At 39.8% G+C, this 22,201-nt stretch overlaps 1 protein-coding gene across 1 annotated transcript in view; it reads left to right on the forward strand.

Annotated features, from left to right (window-relative positions):
- Nucleotides 1–22,201, forward strand: part of LOC144762435 (dynein axonemal heavy chain 5-like) — a 1,437,549-nt gene that overhangs the window by 663,853 nt on the left and 751,495 nt on the right. The window contains exon 46 of the mRNA XM_078647616.1: nt 10,601–10,709. Coding sequence (XP_078503742.1) covers nt 10,601–10,709 — 109 coding nt within the window. The remainder of the gene's footprint in view (nt 1–10,600; nt 10,710–22,201) is intronic.

The following is a 22,201-nucleotide window of genomic DNA, read 5'->3' on the forward strand; positions in this document are numbered from 1 at the left end:
ACAAACACCATTCATTCCCAGAGCCTTCCTAGACTTTCTCTTGATGCTTCCAGAAAGGAAAACAAGATCCAGATGTTGGAAAGGGGGATATATGTGGTCTGCTCATGAGAATGCCTTAAAGGGAAGACACAAGGCTGACGCAGATGGGGGACAGCTCGGGCCACCTAAGATGAGGGACTATTGGAAGGTTTTCAATATACTGAGAAACAAAGAGCTGAAAAAGAAGGTTTGCTGTTGGTGTGAGAGTTGCCAAAACTGGGTGTAGGATATCTCCATTCACTGGCTATGTATTAGATAAAACTCATACATAAAAATTGATTAACTGCAAAGGTAAAATCTAGGAACATCGAGAAGCGGCAAACTGAGCCAAGTGTAAAAATTACATTAGTGGCTTCAGAATCCTGGTTTGTCCCACTTAGGTTTTTTTTATGCTAAAACTGAAGACTTCAGTGGGATCTCAACACATTCTTAGAGGTTCTGAGAAACAAAAACCATCTAAATCCAAAGTCAAAAACTTTGATTTGTGCAACCAGCTTAGCCTATCTGAATTGCGCTATAACACAGTCACCCTGAAATTGCACCAAAGTCCCTGTCAGCTTTGATCTGTAACTTTCAATTGGTTATTTTTGCCCTACACTTTTGAAATCTTTATATTCTGTTTGCCTAATCCGAGTTTGATATTTGTTTGGGCTCTTTTGGTCTCTACATTTTCTTGATTTTTCTAGGTTGGTTTAGTAATTTTAATGTGTTGCTTTCTCAACTTTAATATTGTTTGATACTGGTTATACTTAACACGTACTTCTCTGGGGAATTGCCTCCACTTTGCGCAGTAAATATCAGGATGATATTCTCTTGGAGCTGCGATTTTACCTTATTTGATGTGTTTAGTAAGTTCGTAGTGGTAGTCACCTCCCAAATTCCTGATTTCTAGCAGGTATGAGGGGCCACTAGAGTACACATTATCAATATTATACTTGCTTTAATAACTAGTAATAACTGTTATGTGCACACCGAGTGCCAAGCTTCCAATTGATGCAGCATCAGGGAACCCATCAGGGAACTATAGAGTGAAGCACTTGAATGTGTTCTTGTTGCATTTATACAGCAGTAGCCTGCCACTTTTCGAAGTGCACATATTAGTGAAATGGTTTGTATTATCCCTGCACAAGTAACAGAGAGTATGTGCAAGATTGAAGAAGTGTGCCAAACCATATTCATGGATATTTTGGACTTCTGGTGACCCAGCAGAATGCCTGCCAAAGACTCAGGCCTAGCCATAAATCTCTCAATTTCCTCATTGGAATGGGAATTTGGGGATAGCAAACCAAGGAGTGTTGTTGTGTTTGCACTACCAGATACACAGTTGTAAAACGTTCCTAGCCAAAGGTATTGATTAAGATTTCATAATCTAGAGAAGCTTGAGAAGCACCCCACATCAATTCTACCAGTATGGATTTTCAAGTCATGAAGCATTTCTGAGGTGGAATCATGGGTGCACAAAAATAAGGGTACAGTAAGGTGAGAAGTCATATATCTTCATGAGAGTGGTGCAACCAGCAAAGGATATGGGATCCAACTTACAACCTTGTCCAGTATAGCATCAAGCCTTAGCAATGTTTTATTTATACATTCTGAGTTAGTCATGTCATCATACATCAATGCTGAACCATCAGTGTGCTGCAAAATGGCTTATTGAGCGTTTATTGCTGAGCTGTGAATACAACCTGAAGTTCTCTGGTTTGAGTCCCTGAAAAGCTACCTTAACAGTGCAATATTTAAAGTTGTCAAAAGAAAGATTAAAAACAACGATAATTGTCACAGCCTTGGTATACCGCTGCTCAGATTGACAAAAACTGGGATAATCAGCACAATCCCAAAGTAGGTCATAATTATAGCTGTGTGTACTCCCTAAATCCTACTGCCATTTTGCATGTTTTGTATGTTCAGAGGGTCACAGAAAGCCCTGAAACAGCTGAAGGTGCCTATCCAGGCCCTGGGGAAAAAAGAAACTAAGAACATCCACTGACCCTTATTTACGTTGACAATGTTCATGAAGCTTGAGGTGAGAAACCTAGTATGATAGGACTAGAAGCAATAACACCAGGAACTGCTGTTACACAAAGTACGGCCACTCAACAGTTAAAGATGATACAACATCTATTTCAGGGATCTCCATCACTCCTCCTACAAACATATCTTGATACAATCTACTTTTATGATCCCTGCGTCCTTCAGAATCCAATTAGTCTGCAAACCTTCTAGCCCATCGGGCCATTGCATCTAAAAATGTCTCCTTCAAAAATGTAGACAAAAAAAATGTGGTAAAAAGTTGTCCCCAAAATGTGCTGGTTAACAAAAAGTAGCTTTTTTACTACTACAATATTGCTGCACGTTGTTTTGTGGATGCTTTTTTCTTACATCTTTTCTGCTTCTTCATTTTTGTGCACTTTTTTATTGTTTGAAAGGTGAGCTCTTCTGCACTTCCCCTTTGCTCCTTTCCTTTCTTCTCCCCATGCAGTTATTTTTCATCTGCCCTCACGTGCTACCTACCCTTAACATCGTGCTTCTTTCCCACTCCCACACAACACCACCGGGGCGGTGATCTCACAATGCTAAAGTAAAGGGAACAATAATAAAATGCAATAATTCTGCTACACTGATTAACAGCGCTCGTGCCTTTAGAAGTGAAACCGTGAAATGTGCGAGATGCAATATCTAATTCCTTGTCAATACCACAGAAAAATGTGTATTCCCATCACCGCTTTTAAAGTCTCAGCCCATTTACACAATTTATTCAGAGGGGACAGGTTTTTTTAGAACAGTAAGCGGTGAAAGGGAAAAATCACGAATTTGCATCTCAATATAGTGCAACCAATGTGGCCACATATTAATCTGCTCGACTCTTTGATCTGAGTTTAGTAGGATTTAATTATAAATTTAGGAACAAATCGATGTAGATCAATCTCAGCATAATCATATAAAAATATGGATTGGGATAAGTCCAAATCTCCTTAAGAGATGTACCCTATATAGTACTAAGCAAATGACTAAGTCTAAGATAATGACACAGATGATCAGGAAGAAAAAATGATGGTTGAACTGCATCAGGTGATTTTTTTAACGAGCACGAGCAAACTATCTTTCACTACATTACCTTAGCAAGGGCAACTTAACTAAAACATTTGGTTAAGGACATAATCAGGATAGGAAGAAAGGTGTCAGCCATCAGAGCCTTCAGTAGAAAACACTCTGACAATGGGCCAAGTAGCGTAAAGCAACCCAAGCTGACGCATTGGTCTGCTCTCTGAGAAAATCTGAGATGGAGTCTCTCAGACACTAAGCACAGCACATAATATCAACTGCAGGCAAAGTGACACTCACATGTGACTTCTTCTTTGAGAAATGTCCATAACTCTGGCACAACTGGGTACTTTCAACACCTTTCCCATCTAGATAAGCCACAATCATTTTCTCTTCCTTGGTCATTCCTCTCCTCTCTCATGAGGACTCCTCTCCTTGATTGTTACTGCCATTATCACAAATTCCATTATTCTAACTAATGAAGCTTATCCACACATGCAGTAGAAACTAAATGAGACATTCCGCAGCGAAGGCTAAACACAGACAAACATGAGATTACCACGTGAGCTTGCACTGAAACAAAGAACGTTAAGCTAAGATGAAATAACACATGAAGTTAAGCTAACATACACATTAGGCTGCAACTTAACTGTCTACTTTGGCTAATGTGCTGGATTACAAGCACATGCCCACTTCTACAAAATAAATGCAGCTTCTTACAATCATGAATATAATGCAACAAACTATGAAAGTGACATTACATTTATACCTACACATGATCAATTCCAGTTATTCATATGAATTTGTCAAATAGTAGTTGCACACATCCTAGTTTAATGTTTCACTCTAAATCATTTCATGTTCATTTTTCCTGTTAAATTATTGTCACATAACTTTATTAATTCACGTTCTAGACACATCATTTTCATGAAATACTTTCAGTATGCAATTCCACTCCTTTTAGTACATTAAATACAACAGAATATATTTGAGTGCTTGCTATGCTTGCGTATGATGCAATCCTACATTATCTCTGATAGGATTACACTTCTCCACCTACGACCCCTGTGAGGCCTCATTTTAGTCAATATGTGTGTGCATCACACCCCTGCCACAGTGCAGACATCGGCTACTGTGCACACACATGCACACAAACTCTTATAGGCTAAAACCGAGTCAGTTTCTTCAGATGAACGGTAACTTGGCCTCCATACCTGATGTAGTTCAGAAATCCCATAATCCCGTTCCGCTCTCTGCTTAAAGATCTATCGTAGACCGATTGGGCAGACCATTACCTGAATAAGGCATCACTGTGCCAAAAACAAGACAGAAATATAAAAACGTGCACGTCATAAAACACTACCAGTCCAAACTTTCCTGATAGCGATGACAAGATGGATGACTCATCATTGTCATTGCCGTTATAATTCTTACTATACAGCTCAAAACACGTAGTGTCCCAATACTGCCTTGGTGCATAGGCATTCACAGGCATTCTCATGAACGTCATCAACCCATCAAAGAAAAACAACTTAACCTCCCATTAGATCTCCTTAAGGAGTGGAAAGCCTGCCCAATACTGGCTCCAGCTTGTAGTAAAGGTGAACAATTTTATCCCTAGAAACATCTTGTGAAACATTGTACAAACCCAACCATTTCAGTTCCTAATGCAGGAAATCCAGGCTTCGAGAGAAAGCCAAATTAATTTCAGGAATATGTGTCATCACTGGAGTAAGGTGGTCTGTGTGTTCCATGTCAGAGTCCTCAGACAATCCACAAAATTTAGTTCAACCACCGACCTACTATCAAACCACAACTTTGAAATAATCTGCAACCCACTTCTCATTCTACTCAGACTAGCTACACTTTCAGTGCATGCTAAAAACATGGGGGCATATTATCAAGAAACGGCGTTAAAATTATCGCTGATTTAGCGGCAGGAAACTGCAGCTAAAGCGACGATAATGAGTTTGATAATATGCTGTTGTGAATTCCCATAGAAGCCCATGTTCTGGTGTGAACATAGGCTTCTATGGGAATTCCCAAGAGCATATTATCAGGCCCATTATCGTCGCTTTAGCGGCAGTTTCCTGCTGCTAAAGCGGCGATAATTTTAACGCCCTTCTTGATAATATGCCCCATGGATTTTAGCTTACCAATAGAATAGCTCAGTGAGTTAAATTCTTACTGTTGATGTGCTTGCTACTGCAAATCACAAGTTTGATTTGCAGCATTGCCTACTTAGTCTTTTATTACGAGTAATCTGGAGCGAAATCCCTTTATAGACACTGTGAGAGGCCACCGTGTCCATTGTCCCTGAACCCAGAATTACTACGTCTGTAAATTCTCGACCTAGACACCATGTCCGAACTTGAGAGCAGAGCTGTGGGGGTTGCACCAGGTCCCCATAGCCCACTAAATGCAGAATAGGGAGCTGCAGATGTTCCTTCTAACTACACCTCAGCACAAACTGCCTTCCCACCTGTCAGCAAATTGACCCACAGTGATTTCACCTGCTTGGGGCAGTTGAAAACTGTGAGCAAAAAGCACTGTGTCCATGCTAAATCCATGGTTACCTTGTCATTCCAATGAGACCTGTAACATATGTTACCAGTCCTGTTGGATTTAAGGGCCATCTATTTATTTATTTATTTTATTTTATTTTATTTTTGTGTTTTATAGAGCGCGAACATGACCCGTGTGGGTATCAGAGCGCTTTACACGGTATACATTGTTGAGCAAACAAAAGATTAAGGTGCAGGGACAAACAGATCAAACGTTACACGGTATACATTGTTGAGCAAAAAGATTAAGGTGCAGGGACAAACAGATCCACACGAATGGTTGCGCTCATTGTCATAGATAGAAACAAAAACAAGGTTCCAAATGTAAAATATGTATCTCATAATTGTGGACCTCAGAGTCATGATATCGGCCAGTTCTATCAGCCACCGCGGGATTACTAGGCTATTCGTAATTAGGCCTGCCCCCTTGGTATTCCTTCAATTCGTTCACAAGCTTCAAGGAATCACCATTTATACAAGATGCACGCACTGTTAATTTTAATTTGTGCTAAGTACTTTCGTTTGGTATTCAACCTCTACAAGTGTTTATTAATGTTCTGTTTCCTACCCAAGCCTGATGTGCACTAAGGAAAACTCCTGAATAAATATAAAATGTTTCATTCGTGAAGCAGGTGTCTGGGTGTCTATGAAAAACCGATGCTAAAACAGGTATGCAATTTGTTCCACGCAGCTTGTGGATGAGCACAATTTGTTTCGCTGGAAAGCATTAGTATGTGGACGTTGATATGCGCATTTGCAACAGTTAAAGAGGAATCAGGTTACAATTTGAACGCCCTCTCCAACACAGGTTCTACCAGCAGATTTTTTTAAAGAATATTGTGAGACAGGAAACTTACCTCAAAAGAGAGATGTGACCTGCATAAACCTATTCCACAAATCTACTTCATAGACCAAATCCTTTTTCAGCATGCTCGACAAACTCACTAGAGAACTCCTCTGGCATAACACAAAATGTAGAGTGGCACTCCACAAACTCCAGTTATCGACTTCTGAAGTGGACTGGCGATCCCTAACTTTGAACACTATTATTTGGTTTCCTAACTACAATGGGTGGCTAAACGGCTGTCAGGTCTTCTGCTGTCAGACACCACCACAACTGCCCCAGCCTGGAGCCACCTTCATATTTTATACCTATTCCATCCGTGTACTAGATGGCTGAGTCCCCTCCATGTTACGAGTAGCACACTGCTGTTTCAAATGTAGTGTCTTTCTTACCAAGGCAATCCACCCATACGCCACTGCCCTCCCACCGGATCACTGAAACAATATCGATGACACAAATATAGAACTACCTAAATATCGAGTAAAAAATATAGAATACATAAATATCGACTTCCTATTTCCAAACAGGTAAGTACAAAAATATCGAATCAAAAATATTGTTGTAAAAAATATAGTCAAAATATCGAATTTTCTAAAATGCTTTAAAGTAATTAAAAATTAATTAAATAATAAATATAATTAACTTAAACATACTTAAAATACTTCCATAACATTAAAATGAATAAATAATTAATTTAAGTTAAAAAACATACAAATTGATTTAATAATACATATATATATATATGAACGTAATATTAATAAAAAATATAAAATATTTTTACCTTATGATAGCGGAAAGAGTCAAATGTACTATTACCACTCCAGTGAGTGCAATAGTAGAGAAAGCGTTGGATAGCGTAGGGGTAAAAATTACTATTCCCACTCCAGAGAGGGCAACAGTAGGGAAAGCGTTGGATAGCGTAGGGGAAAACAATTCTATTCCCACTCCAGAGAGTGCAACAGTAGAGAAAGCGTAGGATAGCGTAGGGGTAAAAATTATTATTCCCACCCCAGTGAGTGCAACAGTAGGGAAAGTAAATACTTCATATATTAATAAAAAATATATATATTAATACCAATTGAAAATGTATTAAAAATAAGTACAAATTTAATAAAATATAATAATGAATCAAATAAAAATACAAATAAAAATTATCTATTCATAATCATTACCTAATAATACAAATTAATTGCCAATTTACAATTAATTAATTAAAAATAATTAACAATTAATTAAAATTAAATACCAATAAATAAGTTTATACATTTAATTAATAACAATTAAATTACTTCCCACCCTATTTCCCTATAAAACCACAACCCACTACAGTAAATAAATTAATAAAATTAACATAATTATCAATTAATCAATTAATAAAAAGTAATTACTAATTATAATTTAATTAATAACCAATTCAAAATTAATTAACAATTAATTCAAGATAAATACCAATAAATAAATTAAAACATTTAATTAATTATGATAAAATTACTTCCCACCCTATTCCCCTATAAACCCACAACCCGCTACAGAAAAAAAATAACATTATCAAATAATCAATTAATAAAAAATAATTACCAATTATAATTTAATTAATTACCAATTAAAAAATATTTAACAATTAATTCAAGATAAATACCAATAAATTAAAACATTTAATCAATTATAATTAAATTACTTCCCACCCTATTTACCTATAAACCCACAACCTGCTACAGAAAATAAATTAATAAAATTAACATAATTATCAATTAATCAATTAATAAAAATTAATTACCAATTATAATTTAATTAATTACCAATTAAAAATTAACAATTAATTTAAGATAAATACCAATAAATAAATTAAAATATTGAATCAATTATAATTAAATTACTTTTCACCCTATCCCCCTATAAACCCACAACCCGCTACAGAATTAAATTACGCAAAAATTAAATACCATAACATTAATTACTTAAAATAAATTATAAAATAAATATACACTTTTCACACATATACTTACATAATAAACACTTTAAAAAATTCGATATTATTAAAAAATCGATATATTTTATATCTATATTAAATACTTCGATATTTTGACTTTCTATATTTATGTAAATCGATATTAACTTACTTACCTCAAATTCGATATTTTTGTTTTCAATATTCTGTCCATTCGATATTTTGTCCATTTCATTCGATATTTTTGTTGTCTATATTCTGTCCATTCGATATTCTGTCTATTCTATATTTTTAACTCGATATAAAGGTAATTCTATATTTTTTACTCGATATTATGACTGTATACCCCTGCCACCTATAGCGGATACCAGGTAACCTCTGCAAGGTAACTCACTGCCTGGCATGAGCTAGGCCTGCACACACTGAAGCTCTTTATCAAAATGGTACCGTCACATCATTTGAAACCCTAATATCAGATGGGGGCCTCCCACTCGGCCACTTCCTCCTCTACAATTCTATAATCGGAGACCTTGATGTGTGCTGGGGTGGCAAACAACAAGAACACTCAATGCATCTCACCTTCCACTATCTCCTTGTCATTGGAACAGGCTGACACCTGACATGATGGTTTGCTGAGTCGCTGCGTTCACACCGTGCCATCTCAGGAACCCCACTGCGCAGCCGCTGGGAAGTAAACTAGGGCCGCCCTTACACGGACAAAGAATGGAGAGCCGTAGTAGATTATCCTGCACTTATTTTGCGTAATGCACGCTTCCGCATCACTCAACATTACATACTTCACAGGGCCTACCTCACTCCTTCTAAGATAAACCGCTAATATCACCACACATATGCTGCTTGCCCCCGATGTTCCCTTCTTGTCGCTGGCCTAATACACATGCTGTGGGACTGCCCATCTCTACATCAGTACTGGTTAGGGATGACCTCTTGGCTGGCAGACTGCATATATAGGCGTGTGCCCCATTCCTGGATGGCATGCTTGTTGGGCCTCACTCACAGAGACATGAAACCAGGGCCCACCACATGGTTTATAGATCTGGGGCAGCTCCTTGTCAAGTGCTTAATCACCCATGGGTGTAATCCCCATTTGAGAGCACTACATGGAGGCATGGGTCCGAGCGGAGGGTGTTTACTTGTGCAGAGAATATAAGCGTGGCTTCCGCGAAAACGCACTGGTGACTAGCTGTGATGCTACTCTGTGAGACTTCCAAGAGGTCTTAGCTCCCACTGACACACCTTAGGAGGCACCCACAACACCACCGACTATGGAGACCCCCTCTAGCCCTGGACCCGTAGCCTAGAATACCTGACGCTTCACCCCCAAAACACAATCCCCACGGTGGTATTTGGTGGCATATAACTAGCTTTGTCTGTTTCCCTGTATCATCGCTTACTGGCCTTCCCTCCTGTTAAATATAGGTGAGGACTGTCACCATTTGGTTGCTCCCCCATTTGAAGATAAATATCCTCTAGTCCTTATTATTTGGTATAGCATGGTTTTTATTAGTCCTACATTGTTTATTGAAAGCTCATTGAATCTTCAGCACAAGGTATGTTTGTCAAATACTGTCATAATCAAGTACCACAATTTATGTGGCTGTTACATGTGTTAATGTGTATTCTGTGTATGCGGTAAAAAAGAACGAAACAAAAAACAGTACTCCATAGACAATGTTATAAAATACAGTGCTGCTAAACTAATTTTCATTTTTGCTAGGCTATTCCAATCTGTGTCGATGATTGAAAAGCTGCTTAATTTTGTTCCTTTTATTTTCTTTAAATATACAGCAGTCCTAGTAAAGTTACAATACTGTACATTTTCACAGCAATTGTAATGTAGCTGGGAAAAGAATTGTCACAATATGTTTTACATGTCAAACTGCATTATGGTTGTTGCTGAAATGCACATAACTACTTACATGGTAGGTTATTTCATTTTTGCAAAGTTTGAGCTGCATTACAAAGGTGGCATTGAGCATTCAACATTTGTTACACTCAAACAAATTTAGCTGCAGTGTAGGAAAGTGTGAAAAGACCTTATGAGCGAACTTGGGCTACTAGTATAGCTCTGCCCATTTTTTTCCATTGTCTTGTGTGAGCATTGACGAGTATAAAAGGTTGCTATCTTTTGTTTTCTAACAGCATGTGCTTTATCTACACGACATCATGGAGAGTTTCACCAGTCGCAAAATACGCGAAGTTACAGATTTTGACTGGAAGAGAGCCACGCGGTTTTATCTGAAAGAGAAAGGTATGTGATTGTGGCAGAGAACGCCTTTTGGTCATCTGGCCTGTGCTGTTTTGTTTAGCGTTCAGTAATATAAATGCTTGTCTTGCACTTTTAATCATATTGTTAGCCATTTTCGGTTCTCTTTTATGAATGATAGCTGGAAGTAACGATCAAACTTTGAGAACGGTATTAATAGAGACCATTAAGTCTTCAAGTTAATTTTTTTTTTTTAAAGTAGTATTAAGTACAAGAACATTGAAATAGACAAAAAGTATCAGTAACAGTTTTGAGTAACAGTAATTCAGTATATATGATATATAACCGTATGATAACAGAGAAGGTAAAACAGGTGAAGAAACCTGAAATAAAAGAAAAAGTATAAGAACATATATGGAGATACTAATGTAGTATTGAGTAACAAAATTAGAAGGAAAATACATTTGCCGTTAGCAAATAGAAATATATTCATCCAGGGTCTTACATATAAGTGATTTGATTGGTGATGGTTTTTTGAACTGGCTAAAAGAAAATTCAACCCCTTTCCATAAATATAACATCAAGTCCCACCAAACTGAGAAGAGATATCCAATGTATGGTCATTGATTTAATAGTGCATGAGATTAAAAGATCACATAATGTCATACCCATATATGTTAAAGAAAGAGGTAGGGTGGAGGATTTACTAACAACAATTTAAAAGGTTAGAGGAGAGCTAATGTGGAAGATTAAAGCGATTGTAACTCATGCATAAAACAAAAATTAAAAAATAATCAGACATTCAAAGAGCATATGTTTCAAAGTACCAGGTTCCAGGTAACAATGCTTACAAGCTGAATTGTCACACAAATGTGCCTCATATAGTTTGACAGGAGACCAATAGCTATTATTTAATATAAAGGATTTCAATTGACAAATAGAGGAGGGTGGCTAGCTAGAAATATTACAAGGCCAATTATTTTCATTTGTAGTGGGGTATACTTAGTATCAAAAATAGGATCACAAAATTCATACAATTCCAGTAGATGAGAAGAGTTATTAAACATAATTTTCTTATATTTTTAGAGGCAATCAGACCAAAGCTATGGATATTAAAGAATAGTTGTGTATCCGAGCAGTGAGGGTGAGGAACAGAGGAGTTATAAGCATTTAATATTGCATTGCATAATATGACATATTTACGATAATCAGAAATAGGAATGTGGAATTTAACTTGTATATCTGAGTAAGGACTGACACATATTGCTGTGACAAATGTCAGAAATGTAAAATATTTCTGCATCTATCCATCTATTTCAATTGGATAATGGTGCATTTACTATTTATTATATGAATTATATAGGTACTTTTTTAGAGGATACAATCTGGGCATTAATTAGGCTGTTGACAGAAGCTAATTTAAGATTTGTTGCATTGAGAATTGAGGAGTGGGACCTTAGTTTTCGAAGGTCTGTGGTAAGGATTGTATTGCGGGGTGACCAAAACCTTTATAATAAGGAAAGACGCAGACTCTTCTTGGCAATGCAAAGACAGCTATGTACTGTTGTGACAGGTAGACAAACCTTCCCTGCACACTTGCAGGCTGTCGATCTCTCTCAAATTGCTACTTCACATGCAGCTCTTTTTTATACACAATTTACCCAATGCTTTATTACAAAACTGCAAATAATAATTAACTTTCAGGTTACAGATTGCAGACCTGTGACCCCATAACCCCAAAGTCAGACCTAATCCTTTATACATTCTTTATTGCACTTCCAACAATGCTTAGCAAATGAAACATTCCTCTACTCATGAATGCATGTGTATTTGTGGTAAATGTGATTTCAGTTGAGTGTGGTCTAAGCTCATTTGATTTCCTGCACCCATTGTCTAATCAGGTTACAATCTCTTTGGACGCATGAAGTGTGTGCCGCTGATCCAGTGTACTAAACTCATAAATATTGTTATGCTTGCTACACAGAGTTGGCCTTTAACTGAAACCCTTTCACGTTATCTATTCCATTTGGCCTACAAGTAAACGTTTCACCTTATTCTTGTCAGCGCAAGATTTGGTCCGAAACTGTTCATTCACCACATATAGCTGTGTATTTTCTGTTGATATATATTGTCACTCTATGGTTTCGGTTTTTGCATTTTCTACAGTGTGTACATATTTTACATTTTGTACAACAATTGCAGGGAAAGGGTGTGGTACAGAAATATTCCTCTCTATAAGAACCCATATGGGAATTAGATAGGGTTCTGTGCAGTTAAAAAGGAGAGGTGATATCTCTAAAGGTTAGGAATACCAAAACCTCCTTCCATTATACAGAATTGTAAAATTTCATACTGGACCCCCAAGGGATTATTATTCCAAAGGAATTTAGTGAGAATTGTATTCATATTTTTTAAAAAGGTTATTGGAAATGACAGAGGTAACATTGTCAGTATATATAATATTTGTGGGGCTATTACCATTGTTATAGCTTCAAGCTTGTCCCACCAGTACAATTGCAAAGATGACCATTTGTCTAATTTCTGTCACATTTTGGAGATTAGTTGTTTACAATTCATATTGATGGTACCCTTATTGAATTTCGAAAATAAATTCCTAAACACTTGAGCCCAATGAGTTTCATGTGATGTTGGTGCCGATTAACATGCCAGCTGTACAATAAACATTTAGAGGGAACATTTCAGTCGTATTAATGTTCAGTGTATAGTACGTCACGTATAATGGCTATTGAGATGTTAGGGTCATTAATATGTAGTAGAATATCATCTGCATAAGCATACATTTTATTGGTTTTGTTATGAATAGTAAAATCTAAATATTCTGCCGAGTTACAAAGGTTATATATTGAAGGTTCGATAGCTAATGAAACATTATAGAGGGGGGGGGGGTCAAAGGATAACCATGTCTTGTGCTTTTAAATAAAGGGAAATATGTAGAGTTACTCCATTAACACATATAATTTCCTTGGGAGAGGAATATAATGCACTAACCATTGAAATAAATGTGGTACCAAAACAAAACATTTCCATAGTTTTGAACAAAAACTTCCTATTACTTTTTTCAAATGCTTTCTCAGCATCTAATGCTAGCAGACCAACAGGATATTTCATGTTATGCAGGGAAGCAATAGCGTGACAGACAAGTCTAGTGTTGTGAAATGATAGCCTTTCTTTCATAAAACCTTTGTGGTCCAATTGAATGATAGTATTTAGTATAGGAAACAATCTAGTTGCAATAATCTTGACATATATTCTACAGTCTTGGTTAATAAGTGAAATGGGACCTTAGTTTGGAAGTAGTTTGTAGTCTTTATCTGGCTTAGGAGAACAATAATTGTAACATATTTAAACAATAATTTAACAGAAGAATTGGCAGCAAAATCATAATCATAAAGATAAAAGCACCGGAGATAATTGACCAGTGAAAGTTGGGTAGAATTCCGCTGGAATACCACCAGGTCCTGGTGATGTTTGGGAATTTAAGGATTTGATTGTAGAGTATACATCCTCTATTGGTAATAGAGTATCAAGGCAATTTCTCTCAGTGTGTGATAGTGGTGGTAAATTGCAGTGGTGAAGAAATTGATCAGTTGTGGCATCTTGAGGATCCTGAGGTTTGCTATAGAAATTTGAGTAAAACTGATGGAATTCTTTAGCTGTCTCTGTGGTGGATAGTACTAGTTGTCCAGTGGAGTCATGAAAAGCATGGATCTGATTAACTGCTTTTTTAATTCGTAAGTTGTTAGCAGAAAAATGTCCAGCTTTATTAGCTTTAAATTGTAAATTTACTTTTTTTTTTTTTACAAACGTAACAACCCATTTGTTTACTAACCAGAGTTTTGTATTTGTAGCGAAGATTTTGTAATTTTATTTTAAATTGCATATCCGAAGAAGTTATAAAATGTCTTGACTTATTTTTGTGTGCCAATAAAGAAATAGTGGTGCCTCTTATGTACGCTTTAAAAGCATCTCAACTAATAATTTTGGAGGTATCTTCAGTGTTATTTTTACAGAAATAGTAATTTGCCGAAGATAATAATTTTTGTTGATTTAAATCAGAGAGTGCAATATTGGTGTTCATTTTCCATCTGTGTGTAGGTTGAGGATTGTCAGATAAAATTAGAGGAAAGGTAATTAAAGCATATTCTGAAATAGGGATAGGGTCTATTCTGGGGTTAGAGCTTGTGTGAGTTAAATTTATGGAAGATAATAAATTATCTATACATGAGTATGTAGGGTGTGCATTGGAAAACAACGTACAATCTTTATCAGTAGGGTGTGTAGGTCTCCAGTGGTCCACTAATTTAGTATTTGACATAAATGCTAAAATTAGAGCATAATATTTTGTAGGGCAAAAGTTATCTGTGGAAATTCTATCCAAAAGTGGGTCACAATTATATTAAAAACTCCTCCCGTGATAATAGGGACAGTGCCTGTAGCTACTATCTCAGATGATGTTAATGTCCTAAACTGGAGATCATCATGTGTTGGGGCATAGATATTAATTAAGTGAAGAGAATATTTGTCAATTTTGGTATAAACATGAATATGACGACCTTCTGAGTCCGAATTGCAGGTTTAAAATGGTAAATTGCTGTTTCCAAGAAAAGAGGATTGAAACACCATTTTTGCGACCTTTTGCTGGTGATAACACAATATTACCCACTCAGGATTTGGCCATGGAGGCCAAAATGTTGTCATCAATATGGGTTTCTTGTATAAAGCAAATGTCAGTATTACAAGTAATGTAGTATGTTCCGCCTTTTTACTGGATGACGTAAACCTTTAACATTTAGCACAGCAACGTTTAACTTATAACTATTAGCCATAGTGAAGTATGATGGACAGATACATTACAATACAATAAGGGAAAATTAGAGGTCAGGAAAACTGAATGAAGATAGAATTGGAAAGTAGCCCATATATAAAGAGAGAAAAATAAACAGGACAGAGAAAACACATATAACATCTAGAAAAGAAACACATTCAGGAAAATAGTGAAACTACAAAGGTACAATTCATGAATGAAATAGAACACCAGGTTGCCTGCTGAGGCAAGAAAGGAGCAGTAGTAAGTGTTAGGTATAGAAGAATGCGAGTCTATTGCCACCATAGCATGAAGATCAAGATATGCAAGTAGATCTGTGGTGAAGTGAACTATTTAGTGACATCATTTTTCCATAGACACATAACTGCTTGGATTAAATAAACCTTACTTGTATCCAGCTTCTTTCAATCTGGGGCGTAGGTCTAGGAATTGTTTGCGCATGGTGACAGTTTATTTTGCAAAGTCTTGGTGAATGTAGATTTTATGTTCTTCAACCATTAGTGCTGGAATCTCTCAGACAGCCTTCCTGATACGTTTCAGATGATGATGGCATAGTGCTTTGAAGAGCACTTGTCTTGGCTTACAATGATGTGATTTGCGAAAAGAAGGAACAGGATAAGCCTTGTCAACTTCACTTTTTTCAGGAAATTGTATTTTTAGTAGGGATGGTATAAGGTTTTCCAAGAAAGATTTGCAATTCTGACCTTCAATATTTTCTGTAAATGGAAAATTTGCAAATTATATTGACAGTTTCTATCTTTGAGGTGTAAAACGTGTTTCTTCTTAGGTGCTATGAGGTTAACTTGAGGTGATAATTGGTCAATCAGAGCCTATCTCTAATTTTGGTGACATTATCAGATATCAAAGTGAGTTCTGCCATGTCCTTCTGAATATGCTTAAAGTCACAACATTTTTGTTTAAACCTTTTCATTGGTCTTTGTATTTCAAACAACAGCAACATATGGCATTTTATAGTATATTTTAATAAAGATGAAGATTCGGTACATGCAGGCATGAACATGGTAGATACAACCATTGTGGGGAGTGTTCATGGGTATGCATATCTGCTATGTGAAGAATATTTAGTGCTCAGGGCCTGCCTTGACTGGCACCACTTTAACGGAACTGGGAGTGAGCAGTGGAAGACTTAGTGGGAGGGGCGCTGGCAGGTTCAGCTGTGATGATTAGTGTATAATAAGTGGTTTCGAGCAGGGGGAGGGCATGAGGAGGCGCCACGGCATGTCAATCACAGGTAGAGCTGGACTGGAGCATGTGGTGGATGGGTGTGAGTGGAGAGAAGGGCAAATTATAATTTCCCACCACTTACGAAATGTGTGAGTAAGGCGGCCCACTGTGGGGATATGGGTCGCCGGCGCGCCTGCCGAATCTCCTCATACTGGAGGGCGTCTTTCTCCGGCACACCCCATTTGCGCATCGCACCTCTCCATGCGTCTACCAGGGGGGCCGTTAGGGGGGGCCATTGGGGAGCGCCAGTGGAGTGTGATCATGTCCTTAGCGAGTAGCAGGGCCAGTGTTGCGAAGCATGCCGGGATTTTCTGTTGCTTATTGTGTTGGAATATGCCTAGGGAGCATGCTTGCCATGTGTATATGTCTGGGAGATCTGTGACCTTGCGCAGTGCAGTGTGAATTGTGTGCCAATTGCTTTGGAGGACTGGGCAGGACCACAGCATGTGTACAAGCATCGTGTCCTGAGTCCGGCAGTGGTCTGGGAGCTCTGTGACCTCACGCAGTGCAGAATGAATTGTGTGGCAATCACTTTGGAGGACCACAGCATGTGTATAAGCATCTTGTCCTTAGTCAGGCAGTGGAGGCATTCAAACTGTGTCTCTGGGAAATGACGATGAAGTTGAGTGGGGGCTAAGGAGGCCCTGTGCAGTATGAAGAACTGTATGTTTTTGACCCGCGAGTTATGGGAGATATTTTTGGGGAACTCAAGAGCCCTCTCCCATTCCTTATCATGTAACACCCTCCCACACTCGCCCTCAGGACCGGCTTTAGGGCAGTGGGACTGGTGCGGCCAACTGGGCGCTGACCGGGGGCTGGGACGCTGACTTCGGGGTGTGCCGTGTTTAACAATAGCTTATGATTGGAGAGATGAGGGGCACTTTTGCCTGGTGGGAGTGAGAGAATTCAAGGAGGCAGTCATCAGGTCTGGGGGTGCCAAAATGTATTGTCGCACTGGGCGCAACCAGCGCTAAATCCGTCCCTGCTCACCCTCCCACATTTGACAAAGCAGTGTGAGGAGGCAAGTGTTAGTTTGCGTATGGCCCTATACAACCAGGTGACAATGTGGCGGCTGGCTCCCATATACAGTTTGTCCCTAAGCACTGGATGTGTTGTGGGCTGTCCCCCCCGAAAGATCCCAAAGGATCTGGCAGGTGTGGCTAAGCTGACAGTGAAAGAGGAACTGTCCATGTGGGAGAATACTCTTCTCAACCAGCTGATCAAAGGAGAGGAGCTGCCCTTCCACGAAGAGGTTTCTCAACTCAAGTAGTAAATGGTCTATCCAGACCCTCAGCTCTCCAGCAGTGAAGTAATCTTGGCTGCGGGGAAGACCCACCAGAGCCACCTTTGGGGCATAGAGCGGAATCCACTGGGAGAGGTGATGTGTCCTTGCCAAGCCATGCATTTTTTACCACCACCTGCACAGATCAGGGGGCTGTGGAACATTCCTTCAGTTAAAGTGCTCTTGGGACCAGATACTTGTCAAGGCCCTGCGGAGGTTCCCCTCCAGGGGAGTGTGGTAAAGGTGGACCCTCAAGTAGAGTGTCTCCTGTGCGTGCCAGTTATGGCAGGTGTCCCCAAGATATATATCCTTAGGTGGTTGCCCAGGACTGAGTGGGTATATAGCCAAGTTTGCTCCGTTAACTCGAAGTCCAGCCATACTGACGTAGGCCACTAGCGTATCCCACAGGCATGTTAAGTTGTCCATTATGTACCACATGTATATGTGTAGATAGTTGCAGATAGCTGCACTCTCGTGACCTGCCTCCTGTCACGCTCGAACCCCGATCCTCGGTGCACACGACTAGGTGTTGGCGCCCCCGGAGATAGGGTTGCAGCCGCCATCTTGAGCGGAGGAAAGGGTTGCGGTCCAGCTGTTGGACGCCTCCCGCCCTCCCAGGATACAAAAACAGCCGGAAAGCGCAGCGCGCTGATTCAATTCATGTTTCTCCCCTGAGGCAGAAGCCGGGGGATTAGCCTGCTATTATTTCGATTTTAAAACTGTTATTATCCTAATTTGCGTCGTGAATTGTTGTTTTTTAATTTAATAGCTGCACTCTTGTGACCTGCCTCCTGTCACGCTCGAACCCCAATCCTCGGCGCACACGACTAGGTGTTGACGCCCCGGAGATAGGAATGCAGCCGCCATCTTGAGCGGAGGAAAGCGTTGCGGTCCAGCTGTTGGACGCCTCCCGCCCTCCCAGGATACAAAAACAGCCGGAAAGCGCAGCGCGCTGATTCAATTCAAGTTTCTCCCCTGAGGCGGAAGCCGGGGGATTAGCCTGCTATTATTTTGATTTTAAAACTGTTATTATCCTAATTTGCGTCGTGAATTGTTGTTTTTTAATTTAATAGCTGCACTCTCGTGACCTGCCTCCTGTCACGCTCGAACCCCGATCCTCGGCACACACGACTAGGTGTTGACGCCCCCGGAGATAGGGTTGCAGCCGCCATCTTGAGCGGAGGAAAGGGTTGCGGTCCAGCTGTTGGACGCCTCCCGCCCTCCCAGGATACAAAAACAGCCGGAAAGCGCAGCGCGCTGATTCAATTCATGTTTCTCCCCTGAGGCGGAAGCCGGGGGATTAGCCTGCTATTATTTTGATTTTAAAACTGTTATTATCCTAATTTGCGTCGTGAATTGTTGTTTTTTAATTTAATAGCTGCACTCTCGTGACCTGCCTCCTGTCATGCTCGAATCTCGATCCTCGGCACACACGACTAGGTGTTGACGCCCCCGGAGATAGGGTTGCAGCCGCCATCTTGAGCGGAGGAAAGGGTTGCGGTCCAGCTGTTGGACGCCTCCCACCCTCCTCACGACCGGATATAAGAACAATGCTATCCCGTCCGCGCAGCGGGCGCGCCGGCGGCGCGCCAAAGGCAAGCCAGTCTGCGCCTGTCCGTGCCAGGACCGGGCCTAGGGCCACGACCCCTGGAGGATCTCAGGTCCTTATCTCCTACTCTAAGGTGGAATTATTGCAACAACCATGGAAACACTAGGACTTTCCCAATTAGTTTCCTCTCCCACACATGAGGCTGGTCATACTCTGGATGGCATTTTTTCTAATTTTAATGGGCTCTTTGTACAAGACGTCCTCCCGCTTCCTTGGTCTGATCATTACGTCATTCTTTGTTCTATTTCCATTAATGATGCTCCAATAGACAGACCACCTGGTCCTTGTTGCACACCTTTTAAAGCGTGGAAGGACCTCGACAATGCAGACTTTAGAGCATTACTGAACAGCACATGCCCGGCGATTTCATCAGACCCATATATAGCCACGAATCAATACTCAGATTGGCTAGGCGATGCTATAAAGGCTCTGGTACCTTACAGAATTATATCCAGGAATAGGACAGCCCCCTCTGCGCTTTGGTTCTCGGAAGAACTCAGGAAACAAAAACAAACTTGTAGGCATGCCGAGAGACTTTGGCGAAAAAGCTACGATCAATAATGTAAATCCCGTTACAAGGAAACACTTGTTAACTATAAAAAAATTATTATTACGGCAAAAAGGCAGTTCTTTAGCGATCGAATAGAAAAGGCCAAGAACTCCAGCAAACAACTCTATGTAGTAGTGAAGGAATTAGTAGGGAAAACTCCAGACTTGGCTCCCCCCCCCTTCGCAATCTTTCTGTGACGCATTGGCCAACTTCTTTTACACAAAGGTCAACGATATTTATCTGGCCTTTTCTTCTAAGGACAGAGCCATCTCTCATCTTGCCTGTACGACACCCACTGTTTGTTCCCTAACTCACTTTAAAGAAATGACAGAGCAACAAATTTTGGACATCATTCACACCATAAAATCAGGATCTGCTTTAGACCCATGTCCACCAAAATATTATCCACCGGTTATGGACCTATTAACTCGTGTAGTCACGCAAATATGCAATGCCATTTTTAAATCAGAGATCTTTCCCAATACTCTGAAAAACACTCTCCTAAAGCCTCTTCTAAAAAAACAACATCTGGCTAAAGATGATTTAAAAAACTATCGACCTATAGCCAGCCTTCCATTTTGGCTAAGGTGGTAGAGAAAGCCATGAATTACCAGCTGTCGGAGTATATCTAAGAACATTGCCTGGTTCCGCAAATTTCACTGCACTGAAACGGCTCTAATCAAAGCCGCTGATGACATTAGAATCATCAGAGATCAGGGAGGAACGGCAGTGCTTATACTGCTGGACCTATCTGCCGCTTTCGACACAGTCGATCATTCCATTCTGATCGACCGTGTCGGAAAGATGGGAATCCAACAGGGAGCAAAGAATCTACTTGCTTCTTTTTTATCCGGAAGAACTCAGGCAGTTACTCTAGGCCCTTTTAAATCAAGTGAGCTTTCTCTACCTTGCGGGGTGCCTCAAGGCTCATCCCTAAGTCCGACACTTTTTAACATCTATGTGTTGGACCTAGCTAAAGTCATCAAGCAATATGGGATGGGCCTTACCTCCTACGCAGATGACACCCAGCTAGTTCTCGCCATTAATAATGACGGAGAAGAGGTGGCGGAACGTTTTCAGGAGGGCATGTTGGCGATTGGGGATTGGATGTCCTCCAGTTCCCTTAAACTTAATTCCCAAAAGACCGAGGTTGTCATCTTCGGGAAACTCTCCCCTTGCTGGTCTCCCGCCGGGTGGCCTTCAGCCTTTGGAACTTTGCCCACCCCCGTCCCAAGGGTTAGGAATTTAGGAGTGGTATTTGATGAAAATCTTAACTCACGCTAATCAAATAGCGGCAACAGCTTTTCATTAGCTAAAACTCATTAAAAAAATCACTCAGTTTCTACCCGACAGCGCAGGTAAAACCCTGGTAAGTACACTTGTAATATCTTCACTCGGTTACTGCAATGGCCTGTTCGCCAACGCACAAACCAGGGTTGTTAACAAAATGCAATCAGTACAGAACGCTGCGGCAAGATTGCTATCCAGGATTCCTAAATTTAAACCAATTGCCCAAACCATTCGGAATCTTCACTGGTTAACAATTAAAAACCGAATAAAATTTAAGACACTGTGCCTTGTATTTAAAGCACTACATAATTTAGGTCCGCAGTTTCTCAGGAACCAGATAACTCCGTACTGTCTGTCAAGAAAACTGAGATCAGTCACTTTGCACCAATTAACAGTTCCTCGTACCAAAACAGTTTCCTGGGGAGACAGATGGTTTACAGCTACCGCAACCAGACTCTGGAACTCTCTTCCTCTGTCAATCAGGATGAGTTATACTCTTTTTTCCTTTCGGAAAAGTCTAAAGACCTGGTTGTTTAACCAGTAATCACGCCGGGACCCTATATCAGGAGAGTCATGAATCGAGTTTTTTAGCGCCAAGACGCCCTCGGGCATTCGTGCACGCTCTACAAATTTCGTAAATAAATAAATAAATAGTCCTCGTATAAGGAAACCGTGGGTGTCCTATCCACTAATGGTGTGCCCTACTCCTGGCCTC

The sequence above is a fragment of the Lissotriton helveticus genome, chromosome 6 (genome assembly GCF_964261635.1).
Source record: "Lissotriton helveticus chromosome 6, aLisHel1.1, whole genome shotgun sequence".
Lineage (NCBI taxonomy): Eukaryota > Metazoa > Chordata > Amphibia > Caudata > Salamandridae > Lissotriton > Lissotriton helveticus.